The following is a 13,473-nucleotide window of genomic DNA, read 5'->3' as shown; positions in this document are numbered from 1 at the left end:
TCAAATGCTTACTAAATTTATTACGCTTGCACTTCTACTGCCAAGGAGCAGTGCCTGTAAGATATTCAGTCTCTGGTACCCATATAACTTGGCTGTGCTTGGGTCTTTGGGGCCTGGACTTTTGGGGAGGTGGGCATCATTTGCTATCCTGCACCAGGCAACCAAATGTCTTGAAGTCTCAAAAGGTTTTTTTGGGGTGTAAGAAAAACCCCTACAGAAGGAGGGGTCTGAGACTTCTGCAAGCTCTCAAGGGGGGGGGGCTGTTGCCCTAATTTCTTCAGCCAGCTCTTTTGTGGATGGGCAATGTGGGTCACGCCAATCGCCTTTGGGGCACAGGTTGAGGTGAATCCCAATGACTTCATGGGTTCCCTTCCCTTTCTAATTTAGCCATTTCATTTCTAGCATCGGGCTGTTGCCCCCATATCCTAGCTGAGTCCCCCTCCCCAGAAAGAAGACCACCTTCGCTGCCATCCATCCCCACTGGATAGACTCTGGGGTGCGAATTCATCCCATATCCGAGCGCCGAACCAAATCGCGCAGCGACGGCCGCGATCCTACGCTCTGCGCGAACTTTCCATGAAGCTCCCGGGAAGTCGGCGCGGTTTACTCCCGAGTAAACACGACCCTGCTCCAAATCCCGCCTGTCGCCGCCCCCCTCCCACTTTTGAGGAAAAAGCTCCGCCGAAGTCAAACAGGACCACCTTTCCCGAGGACCTGCGTGGAATCAGGCCGATCCTAAAGGTGGGCTTCCTCGCGAGTATGGTCTGGCGACCTCGGCGGGAATGACTCCCGGCACATCATCATCATCATCATCATTATGATGACGCTCCTCCAGCAAAGTCGGCCGGACTTACTTCCGAGTAAGCATGCCTGGACCGGGGATGAAATATTTTGTTTGGTTGGGTTTGTATTGCAAGCGAATTTGCCGACCTTTCTTTTTGCTGACCCCCCGTTTCCAATATATAGATCTCCGTTTCATTTGGCTGCCTCGCTTGCAGTTTCTTTCTCCATCCCGCTATGGGGAGGAAGAGGAGAGCGGGGGGGGCCGAGTCCAGCCGCAGCGAAGCCCCCCCCCCCTCAGAGGCGGCCGGGCACCCCCCGCCCCCGCCGGCCGGCCAGCCGGCTGCCTTCCCTCCCCCAAGATGGCCGCCGATGCGGGATCGATGGCTCGATATCGGGAGCCCGGGGCTCTCCTCCGGCGGCGGCGCCAGGTTGGTGTCCGGAGCGCGCGCGGCGGCGGCGCTGGGCGCGGGGCCTTTCGGGGCGCAGCGGGAGGAGGAGGCGGAGGAGGCGGAGGAGCGGGAGGGGGAGGACGGGGCGGTTGGCTGCCTCTGCCTCCCTCCCTCCCTCCCTCCCCTCCTCCCCTCCCCATCGATAGGTATTAGAAATTGATTCCCCGGCGCCGGCGCCGCTGCTCTTTGTTCGGTTCGCTCCTTGATCCCGCAGACGCAGCAGCGCCAGAGAGCGAGCCAGGCAGCAGCCGCCGCTGCCCGTGCGCCCCGCAGCGCAGCCGGCTCGCCGGGCTGGATGGACGCGCCGCCGGAACCGGAGCGGACTCTCCCCGCCGCCGCCGCTGCTTCGTCCTCCTCCTCCTCCGCCCCTTGGTGCGCATCCTCCGCCTCCCCCGCCGCCGGCGCGCAACTTCTCCGGGCTGCAAAGGTGACGCGCGCGGACTTCTCTCGCCTCCTCCCCACCCCCTCCCGGTCCCCCGCTTCTTCCCGCGCCCCCCCCGCTCTATTTTTGGGTGGGTCGGTGTGGGGGAAGGGGGTGGCTGGGTGTGTGCGCGCGCTTTGTGCTTTCCCTAACTAACGGCGCCTCTCGGGGCGTCCCGGGAGCTGGAGGGAGGGAGTGCGGGGGGGGGGGGGACATGCGCCCCACAACCGGCTCCGCCTCCGGGCTCTCCTGCCTCTTTGCTCCCTGCCCCCCCCCACCAGCGCTCTCCTTCACAACGATTCTCCCCCCACAAAACGGGCTCCCCCAAAGTGCCAAGTGAATGGCTGGAACTTTCGGAGCTGCGACTTAGAATGGTTTTTGTTGGGGGGGGGGGAGGTCAACTCATTGTATTACTAATAATAGTAATGGTTAATAGTTTTTCTAGGGGAGTTGTTTCATGTGGCTTGCAAAGTGGGGGGGGGAGGACCTCATCCTGTTGTCCCAAGTCCTGGGCGACCTCTTCTTCCGCACCCCCCAGGGGCTGAATCTCCTGGCATGCCTTGGGGGGGGGGGTTGTAATATTTCAGGGATGGGGGGGGGGGCGTGAGAAATGGGATGGCCCCTGATGGCATCTTCGGCCCCAACATTGCCAAGCACTGGGATTGGTACTCATTTCACATCTTCAAGTCGGCACACCAGGCCTAGGCGCAGGTTTTGTGGTTTTTGAAAATAGGTGTTTTTGCACGCCCCCCTTGACCTCCTCCAGCCCTACCTCACTCTCACCCCCCCCATTTCAGTGCAATTTTCTCTGTTTGTCTTTAAATGAGATGGTTTCAGGGTTTTTTTTTGAAAAACTGGACTCTAAATGTATTTTGGGAATGTCAGGTAGATCTGCTTGGATGCATCCCCCCCCCCAAAAAAAAACCCTGGCCATCCCGTTTGCATGTCCTCCTCTGCAAAATAAGGCGGAACTGCTCCGAGGTGTTCTCCCCTCTGCACACATCTGCCCCCCCCAGCCTGCATCCCACCTCTCCCCATCCCTCCTCCCCAAAAGCAGGTAAGAGAGTTGTTTAAAGGCTTGCTGGTTCTATTTACTGGACAGGAATGTACATCGGCGGCAGAGAAATTATGCTTGTTTTCTTTTCTCTCTCATTTAAACTGCCGGGATATTGGGGAGACGGAGGAGAAGGCTGCAATCCTTTTATCAGTGGGGCTGACTTGAGAGTACAGCCCACTATTGTCTCCTGCCCCCCCCCCACGCGCCACAAATCTCCATGTTAAAAAAATTCTTGTGTTCCTTCGGAAGTGCCTTCCCTTCCCCGGCAGCATTTTGCAAACCAGACCTCTGCGGCGCATGGAGGGCACTTGCTCTTTAGTTATGATTGATGCTCTGGAGCATGGAGAATGACAGGAGCATGGCAAAGGGAGAAGGTAGAAGTAAGGGGCGGAATTGGGTCTGTTCTTTGCTGTCCCTGGGCCCCTTCTGTGTGTGCGTGGGGTGGGAGGTGTTTGGAAACTTCGGCTGCAAAATTGAGCTGGGCAGGTCTTTCTTTGGGCATGGCAGACGTCCTCACTGCCCAAATCAGGGCAGCTCTGCATGTTATGGTTGCATAGGAATCACCGGTGTTTCCCGCAGGAATTGCACGCAGCACGGACTTAACGCATGAGGAGCTGGAGTGCAGGACACGTTTGTGCATGGACTAGCAAAATCCACACTTGTGAGAGCCGTTTTTTATTGTGGGGAAAACGTCTGTGTAAATATTGTGTCCCTTGCAACAATTATAACCTGGAGGAGCTTCCCCCAGTTGGCCAGGGTGCTGTGGGGCTGTGCCACTGACAGCATAATAGCGTCTTTGCTTGCCATGCTTTCATTCGCAAAAAAGAAACCTGAAGTGCCCTTTGCTCAAATGTCTGGAAAAAGACTTCCTCCTCCTTAGATTCAGTAAGCAAAATCGGCTTTCTCATAGAAGAACCAGCCTTCTTGTTTTTGCATGAGCTACTGTCCAAAGTGTGCCTGCAGAGCAGTGACTCGTGCAGGGGCACACATGGCACACTTCTCTGAGGGCAGGCAAACCTGTTGCGTTAGGAATGATGGCAGCATCCTAGGATGACCTACCCCCAGCAGAGGTGGATTGGAATGAGCTGGGGCCAGCATCGCAGGGGATCATGCAGAGATGCAGCGGGCAACCTCCTCTGTGGGTGAAGACTTGAATGTGCTGGAGTCTTTAAACGTTTGCTTTTAAAAACAACAACCCCAAGTTGTTATAGCATGTTTGCATGCCCCAGACACACATGTTGCTATTCAGTCTTGTCAATAAGCCCACAAAAGTTCCTACCGTTCACAATAATGTTTTGCTAGCCTGTTGGGAGCCGGCAGAGAATGAAAGGAGGGTATTTCTGCACTGAAATCAAGAGGAGATATCCTGTGACCACCAGGCAAGTCCTTAAATACAAGGCTGTGTTAAAACATGGCCTCAGAAGCTGCAGGTCCTGACTGGTTCGTAGCTGAGTGGTGTGTAATTGTGGCACCGCAAGATTAGATTGCTGGCTGTAGTCCTCTACTTAACCTCAGACTGCCATTCGTCTGAAACCAGCAGGTGGAAACAGATGCAACTTGTGCTATGATTGTGTGGGGTGGGTGGCTATCTTATGACTATATCCTACCTGGTTTCTTGGTATCCTGCCCCATTGCATTGGTGAGTTGGTAAATGGTACCCCCAACAAGCCATTCTGAAAAACATGTAGCCCCCAGGCTCTTCTCACGTGGGCAGGAGGTGGCGGGTAGATCTGAGAGGGGAAGCCCTTCAAAATGTGGACACCCCCAGCCCGTTTGTTCTCGTTCAGGTTTGAATCACCAACAAAAGTTCTCGCTGTCTCTGTGCACAAACTGCGTAACTGGATTGAGGTGTCTAAGCTGAAATCCACCGCTTTGCTGTGGCTACAAATGAGCACTTGATTTTTGGATGGGCATTAAAATGGGCTTTAAAACGCAGTATGCTCTACAGGGGCGGGGGAAGCGAATTTGGGTACACTTTCCCAATGCTTCAGTAACATATCGGCAGTTTGAGAATTTAATGCAGTTTAGCTTTTAAGGAGATTATGCGATGCAGCTGCAATTCCCAGGCCTAAATGGATCACAGGTGGTAGAATCTGTTGGATTTGGATGATGGTTCGTTGCTGGTCGCTGAAAGGGGATTATACCCTTTTCTCTCTCAGGGTTTGTGATAACTATCTGGTTCATTTTGTGGGGGGCCCCCCTGGTGCTACAGAGGCAGTTGTGGGTGTCTTTTTGAGCTGGGGTTAGGGGTACTGCCAGCTGGTTAGGAGAACTGGCAAGAGGCTGGGTAGCTTTCTGGTGTTTGTGAAGGTTTGTGAAGTGGCATTGCTGCTGCATTGGCAATGAAGATGCCAATCCTAAAGGGATATGTCCACTGGCTTTTGCCTTTTTAAACCCTCCTGTGTGCTTGGCTGAGTTGTAACTAAGAACGCCAGGAGAGCCCAGGAGCTGTCCAGAGGGAGAACACCTAGTCCAGTGTCCTTGTTTCCCACAGTGGCTGGACAGATCATTCTGGGAAGCCTGAAAGCAGGACTTGAACACAGCTCTCCTCCGCCCAATGGCGGAATGGCCATTGGTTAGGGTTGGTGGTCATGGCTGTTTCCTTAGGGAGCATCCCCTATCAATTACGGTAGCTTCTTTTTCACTGGTCTGAATCTTCTGCTTCCTTGGATTTCCACGAGTTCTTGCATAATGAGAGACGGAGACAAACTTCTTTGGTCATGTCTCTTCTTATTCACCTTTTCTCTAAGCGGGGAAAAAACCTCAATCCTTTCCTCGCTGGAGGGGCATTCGAAAATAACTGGGCGCCAGCCGCATTTCGTGACATGCAAGCGGCCTTTTGCGAGGAATTGGAGAAATCTGGCCGCCAGGTTTGGTGACTAACATCTCCATCTGGCTGGCTGGCGCTGCTGCTGTGCCGTACCAGTCAGCTGGCTTGCGGGGCAGCAAGGCACCAGAAGAAACGCCTCTCTTGGTGCTGCGCTGCCCCGCAAATCAGCTGACCCCACAGATCACCTGGCTTGCGGGCACCAAAAGAGGCACGTCTCTTGGTGCCACACCGCTGTGCAAATCAGCTGATAAGTGGGGCGCCTAGGCATTCCGTTGTGGCGACTGAAGCTTGGGTTTAAGGTGCTGTTGCGCTTCTAGCTTTTATATACCTCGTTTCTAACACTGCACAGGGCAGTTGCTCCATCCTCTTGCTCCTCCTGCTTGCCCAACCTTCCCCCAGCAGGTGATGGTGTAGGGAATTAGCACCTGACGCACAGGACCATTGCAATGTGGGGATTCCTGCAGGGGGTTGGACTAGATGACCCTACAATTCTATAGTTCTATGCTTCCTAGTTCGATCTGGGCAGCATTTGGGGCTGCCATATCTTTCCATGCCCCACATGTGTCTGGATTTGGGTCTGAATTCGGATATCTCCTGACCACTGAGATTTGCTGGTGAGATACCCAAACCTCTGTTGTCGTTACTACTTCATTCATACTCCCAACTTCAACTTGAAAATAGGATCATCCATCCTTGTAGAAACTGGGGCAACTACAAAGTGGAGTGATATAGGTGGGTTCTTTTTTGGGGGGTGGGAATAATCATGTAACCATGCTTGGCACAATGTATGAAAGAGAATTCCTGCCAGGCCCAGGAGATATGGGGTCATTCCCCTTTAAGAACACACCCCCAGCCTTGACATCATTGCTCATATTTGGCCAGAGAGAACAGGGCTTCCCAAGCAGAACTGGGTGCCCTCCAGATGTTCTGGAGTACATTTCCCATCAGCCCCCGTCCTCCCAGTGATTACTTCCATCAGGCTCCATTACAGCCCTCCTTGGGCATGCCAGCCCAGAGCTCAAGCGTGGACAGACTGACCAGTGAATTGGATGATCTGCAATGGAGGGCACCCTTGGCACCCTTCAAAGATCACCTGTGTGTGTGCCACACTGAAGAAAATAAAACTTGGAGACCCTCCCCCCGCCCCCGCCGGCAATCTGAATTCTGCCTAGAAGTATGTATCTTAAATTATGTTGCAATGTTTCCTACTTTGCAATACACACACACACACACACACACACACACACACACACGGGTGGTGCTGTGGTTTAAACCAAAGAGCCTAGGACTTGCCGATCAGAAGGTCAGTGGCTTGCCTTCCTCTCCCCTTCCCATCCCTTCTTCCTTTAAAGGGACCCCTGACCATTAGGTCCAGTTGTGGACAACTCTGGGGTTGAGGTGCTCATCTTGCTTTACTGGCCGAGGGAGCTGGCATACAGCTTCTGGGTCATGTGGCCACATGACTGAGCCACTTCTGGCGAACCAGAGCAGTGCACAGAAATGCCGTTTACCTTCCCGCCGGAGCGGTACCTAATTATCTACTTGCACTTTGACGCGCTTTCGAACTGCTAGGTTGGCAGGAGCAGGGACTGATCAACGAGAGCTCACCCCGTCATGGGGATTCGAACCGCCGACCTTCTGATTGGCAAGTCCTAGGCTCTGTGGTTTAACCCACAGCGCCACCCGCATACCTGGGAGTAAATCCCATAGTAGCAAGCCAAGTGGGCGAGATGGCAGGAAGAGTGATCACCATATGCAACCCCAGACTGTTTCCCAGTGGGTGAGCCTTCCTTCTGTACAGGAAATGCTCAGGTGCATGTTGTCAGCCACTCAGATTCCTGCAGGCGTTTGCCAGCGAAGTCAATAAGGACTAGATACTTGCTTGCCCCCACACCTCGTTCATTCCCCTTTATTGTGGTCCTGCAGAATCGCAGTGAAGATGCGGACCTGCTTGACCTTGTTTCCAGGGCAACCTGAACCAGAAGGCGCAGGTTACTCCCTAGAAAAGGTGCTTTATTTGTAAACAGGATCCGGGGACAACATTGACAAATGGGAGCTGTGTGTAATACATGACGATAGCACGATAGCCCCCAAAACGCTTTGATCGTGGTGTTGGTCGTCGGTACAGCGAGAGCTCGCGGAAATGAGAACAGATAAATAATTCTCTCTGAGATGACGCTGGGCATATTTCATTAGGCTCCGGAAATGGTCTTAATAGTGTAATATTCCTGATGTAGGGTTTCTTGCACTGTTCCCTAATAGGCACATAACCAGATTTATGCCTTTTGTAATTCCTCTTCTCCCCTCCCCCTCCTTTCTGCTTCTTGGGTGTACACTGTTTTATGATCTGCAGTGATCGTTCGGCAAGGTTTTATTGTTTTGTGTAGTTTATTCTGCTTTTGCTAATGGATTGAGGGTGGGTAAGGATAAGCAAGGTGCGCAAGGACATGGGTGGCGCTGTGGGTTAAACCACAGAGCCTAGGACTTGCCGATCAGAAGGTTGGCGGTTCGAATCCCCGTGATGGGGTGAGCTCCCGTTGCTCAGTCCCAGCTCCTGCCAACCTAGCAGTTCGAAGGCACGTCAAAGTGCAAGTAGATAAATAGGTACCGCTCCGGCGGGAAGGTAAATGGCGTTTCCGTTTGCTGTTCTTGTTCGCTGGAAGCAGCTTAGTCATGCGGGCCACATGACCTGGAAGCTGTACGCCGGCTCCCTCGGCCAATAAAGCGAGACGAGTGCCACAACCCCAGAGTCAGCCACGACTGGACCTAATGGTCAGGGGTCCCTTTACCTTTAAGGATAAGCAGCGGTTTGCATTCTGGGGCAGGGTGGTATAGTGGTTAGCGCATCAGACTACAAGGACCTGGGACATCAGGGTTCATATCCCCACTTGGCTGTGTAGCTCACTGGGCATGACTTTGGGCCAGTCACTGCCTCTCTCAGTCTAACCTCGCAGGATTGTTGTGGGGTTGAAATAAGGATGGGGTTCGAAATTAGCAGGGCGCCAGGCGCATTTTGCGCCTAAAAGATTATCCATTTGCGAGCACCTCAAAAACTCTGGGTGCTTTATTTTTGCGCCTGGCTGACACTCAAGGATTACTGAAATGTGTTTTGAAGCCTCAAAGTATATGCTAAGGACAGACGATACGTTAAGGAGTTTAACAATAAAACATAGAGTGTTTTGTAAGGTACCAATATTTTTATTGTAAACAGCAAGTTAGGTAAAGGTAAAGGGACCCCTGGCCATTAGGTCCAGTCGTGGCCGACTCTGGGGTTGCGGCGCTCATGTCGTTTTATTGGCCAAGGGAGCCGGCGTACAGCTTCTGGGTCATGTGGCCAGCAGGACTAAGCTGCTTCTGGCGAACCAGAGCAGCGCACGGAAATGCCGTTGTTTACCTTCCCACTGGAGCGGTACCTATTTATCTACTTGCACTTGACGTGCTTTCGAACTGCTAGGTTGGCAGGAGCAGGGACCGAGCAACGGGAGCTCACCCCGTCGCGGGGATTTGAACTGCTGACCTTCTGATCAGCAAGTCCTAGGCTCTGTGGTTTAACCCACAGCACCACCCGCGTCCCTAAACAGCAAGTTAAACATGCATTAACAATTTCTGCTAAAAATGTGATATTAACAATGTGTCACTTAGGTGAATTGCTTATTAGTTCATGCTTATCAAAATAATAAATAAAAAGTGTTGCCGCCCCCCCCCCCATGGCAACTGGATATTCTGTTTTGGCGCCCATGACCCAGGTCCCAGAAGCCATTTGGCTCCCAACTCTTCTTTTTTAAAATATTTTTTATTGAGTTCTCCATGTATTCTTCTTCTAACAACATATCTTTAACAATGTTTCATATTTCCACCCTCCTCCCCTGGACTTCCCGCATACTCCTGTTTTGCTTTATTTCCATATTGTTTCCCCAAAATTTCCCCAATACATATAGTCTTATTTTTTGTTGTATACAGCTGTGATTGTTTCTCAAACCCTGCCAATGAGTCCATTTCTTTATGTTGCCTCTTCATAAATGTTGTAAAGTCTTTGTTGTCCTTTTCATGTAGTTTTTCTGTTAGTTTTGCCAGTTCTGCATACAGTGGTACCTCGGGTTACATACGCTTCAGGTTACATATGCTTCAGGTTACAGACTCCGCTAACCCAGAAATAGTACCTCGGGTTAAGAACTTTGCTTCAGGATGAGAACAGAAATCGTGCGGCGGCAGTGGGAGGCCCCATTAGCTAAAGTGGTGCTTCAGGTTAAGAACAGTTTCAGGTTAAGAACGGACCTCCGGAACGAATTAAGTTCTTAACCTGAGGTACCACTGTACAGTCGTCAAAACAGAATGCCTAATTGCCATTTGGGGGCCAGACGACTCAAAAGTCATGTTTTCCAGTACAACCTTTTGGTTCCTGAAATTCAGTCTGATTGTGCAGATTAAATATAACAGATAGAATTCTACAGGATGGATTGCTTTTGTGTGAAAACAGTCCAGACCTGAGGATCCCCAGACAGGCACCTCAGTCCTGGCACTGGACATCTTCACATGGTCGCAAGTGGCCGATAGCCAGGTGCAAAATGGGCCTGACTCCTGGGGAATTTCGAATCCTGGTAAAGAGGGATGGATTGTTCACTACTGGGACTTCTGTCTCACCCCGAGGCCTGCCTAGTTCCGTCCACCCAGCCAGATGTTTCTAGGAAGCCCCCAAACTGGTTATGTCGGCAAGAAGCCAATGGGCAGAGATTGTGCGAGCTGTGGACCAGCAACACCTGGAGGGTGACATATTGCCTGCCCCTGCTCTAGAGGAGGGATCAGCAACCTTTTTCAGCCGTGGGCCGGTCTACCGTCCCTCAGACCATGTGGTGGGCCAGACTATATTTTGAAAAAAATAATGAATGAATTTCTATGCCCCACAAATAACCCAGAGATTCATTTTAAAGAAAAGGGCACATTCTACTCATGTAAAAACACGCTGATTCCCGGACCATCTGTGGGCCGGATTGAGAAGGCGACATGAGTAGAATGTGTCCTTTTTATTTAAAATGCACCTCTGGGTTATTTGTGGGGCATAGGAATTCGTTCATTATTTTTTTCAAAATATAGTCTGGCCCACCATATGGTCTGAGGGACAGTGGACCGGACCCCTGCTGAAAAAGTTTGCTGACCTCTGGTCTAGTGCCTCTCTCTGTGTTGTTGTTGTTGTTGTTTAGTCGTTTAGTCGTGTCCGACTCTTCGTGACCCCATGGACCAGAGCACGCCAGGCACTTCTGTCCTCCACGCCTCTCTCTGTACAGAGGGTCTATTTTACCGTACTTCAAGTCATGTGCATCTCTGTCTCCCTTGCCCATTTTGGGAGGGGTGTGAGTGAGTGAGTGAGTGAGTGAGTGAGTGTGTGTGTGTGTGTGTGTGTGTTTGTCAAACGTTGAAGGGCTTGGGTGTGTTTCTTCCTCTGTGTCTTGGAGGAGTCTGGAAGCGCCTGACGGAATGTTTTCATTGTTTGGAATCTTAGACCTTGAAAAAGTGGGATGTTGATTAAAACATTATCTCTGCGTGATATACCAGAGTGCATAAATTTTACATACATATCAGCTAGTTGAGACATCCATTAAATGGCATGACAGCTCGACTTATCTAAACGTGCTATCATTTAACGATGTGTCAAAATTTTTTATCCTAGATGACAGTGGTAAATAAGCTATCGCTTCCATTAACTTTGGGAAAGTTGGGGGGTTTGTCCTTAAAATGGGAAACGAGAGAGATAGAGAGAGAGCGCAACCTTTGCCAGCCCTCCAGATGTTTGGGACTACAATTCCCATCAGCTCCAGCCAGGGCTGATGGGAACTGTAGTCTACAACTCCTGGAAAGCGCTAGGTTGGGAAGGTTGAGATAGAAGAGTCACAGTCAGAAGGAATGGTTGGGTCCCATTTTATCAGGAATGAAACTCCTGGAGGCTTTGTGGAATAAGCTTCCCACAGACTTTCATCTGGTACCATCTTGGTGGTCTTTTTGGTACCAGGTAGAAACCTTTTTATTGCCGATCGGAAGGTCGGCAGTTCGAATCCCCACGACGGGGTGAGCTCCCGTTGCTCGGTCCCAGCTCCTGCCCACCTAGCAGTTTGAAAGCACATCAAAGTGCAAGTAGATAAATAGGTACCGCTCCGGCGGGAAGGTAAACGGTGTTTCCGTGCGCTGCTCTGGTTTGCCAGAAGCGGCTTAGTCATGCTGGCCACATGATCCGGAAGCTGTACTCCGGCTCCCTCGGCCGATAAAGCGAGATGAGCGCCGCAAGCCCAGAGTCAGCCATGACTGGACCTAATGGTCAGGGGCCCCCTTTACTTTACCTAGAAACCTTTTGATTCGCTCACGCCTTTTAAATGACTTACATTCTATAGCTTGAATCTCTCTGTTTTAAACTGGGCTTCTAATTCTTTCCATTTAATGAATTTGTTACAGTTTATATTGTATTACCATTTTTCTTGTTTTGGGAGCCTTCTGGAGAACTCTTGTTACAGAGCAATATAAATGTGGAAAATAAATGTAGACCTTGCAGCAAATGTGCTTATTTGAACCCAGATTTCTGAATCCATGTCCCAAATTCTAACCTGTTACATCATGCTGGATCTCTTTTGAGTGTCCTCCTGTCTTCCAGCAGAGTTGGTTTATGCAGAGTAGGGGTGGGGAATAGTTGACCCTCCAGATGTTGCTGTACTCTTAACTCCCATCAGCCCAAGAGATGATGGGAGTTGGAGTCCAGGAACATCTGGAGGAAGGAGGGTTCCCTGCCCTGGGTGCAGAATGCCAGGTGGGTTCTGCTGCACCACCGTAATTTGACCACGGGGTAGTGGCTGGGCTGGCTTCTTATCTCTCTTTCGCTGTTGGGAAAGAAATTGGGACAGTGAAGGTTTCACCCAATTCCACCTCCCCCTTTATTTCTCCTGTTTCCTGTGGTTTGCATAATTGAGACTCCACCAGATCAGATCCCTGCAGAAGACTACGAGGGTTTCCTCCCCCAATTTTATCTTTAGTACAGGCTGTTCTTACTTTAGAAACGGATGGCCCCAATTGCAGCCCAAAGAGGGACTTCTTTCCTAATTAATAAGCCCATTAATTAATTGCGTGCACACCACAGCCCATTAAGAGATGGGGGCTGGCTGGCCTGGAGATGGAGGTTAGTGGATTCTTTCCGCAGCCCAGCAGACAAAACGGGGGTGCAGCCATGGAGGGGTGTACACAGGAAGCTGCTTGAGGTTGAGTCAGATGGCTGGACTCCCTAGAGTTGTCTAGGCTGGAAAGGATTTGCTGTGACAATTATTAATCAAGATACAAGAGATGGGAGGAGGAGGAGGTCATGGAAAGAAGGTAATGAAAGTGGAGAATTTGAAAATGATGGTTTTATATTTTTTTCCCTTTTCTGTTTTTGTCTTTTTTCTTTGTAATTTAAAAAAAATAAATCTTTTTTCAATAAATATCTTTTTTTAAAAAAAAAAATAGAGTTGTCTTAACGTGAGGCTGCCGTTCCTTCGGATCCTGGGCTCTGGAGTTGGGCCCAAAGTTCCAAAAACGGCAAATGACATTCACGGCCAAAGCCAAGATCTAAGATGGCAAGCAGAGAAACAGAGAGGAAGTGCTTAGGCAGTGTCTTCACACCTGGGACGGATGGCTCAGACTGACAGGCAAGCTCAGGAGACAGTGCTTGGTCCTTGAGAACCAGCTCAATTTGTAAGGGGTAAGGGACGTGGGTGGCGCTATGGCTTAAACCACAGAGCCTAGGACTTGCCCATCAGAAGGTCGGCGGTTCGAATCCCCGCGACGGGGTGAGCTCCCGTTGCTCGGTCCCTGCTCTTGCCAACTTAGCAGTTCGAAAGCACCTCATTCAAGCACCTCCGAAACCAGGTCTTGAAAATCTGAGTTTGACTGAGGAAAAGTAGGAACATAAGGTGTTAAA

The 13,473-nt window shown here is 50.9% G+C and overlaps 1 protein-coding gene across 1 annotated transcript in view; it reads left to right on the top strand.

Moving 5' to 3' along the window:
• The first annotated feature begins 1,388 nt into the window (after positions 1-1,388).
• Positions 1,389-13,473, top strand: part of CUX2 (cut like homeobox 2) — a 243,822-nt gene continuing 231,737 nt past the window's right edge. The window contains exon 1 of the mRNA XM_082229785.1: positions 1,389-1,659. Coding sequence (XP_082085911.1) covers positions 1,528-1,659 — 132 coding nt within the window. The 5' untranslated portion in view covers positions 1,389-1,527. The remainder of the gene's footprint in view (positions 1,660-13,473) is intronic.

Source organism: Podarcis vaucheri, assembly GCF_965113315.1.
Source record: "Podarcis vaucheri genome assembly, chromosome: 7".
Lineage (NCBI taxonomy): Eukaryota > Metazoa > Chordata > Lepidosauria > Squamata > Lacertidae > Podarcis > Podarcis vaucheri.
This window is presented reverse-complemented; position numbering and strand designations above follow the sequence as displayed.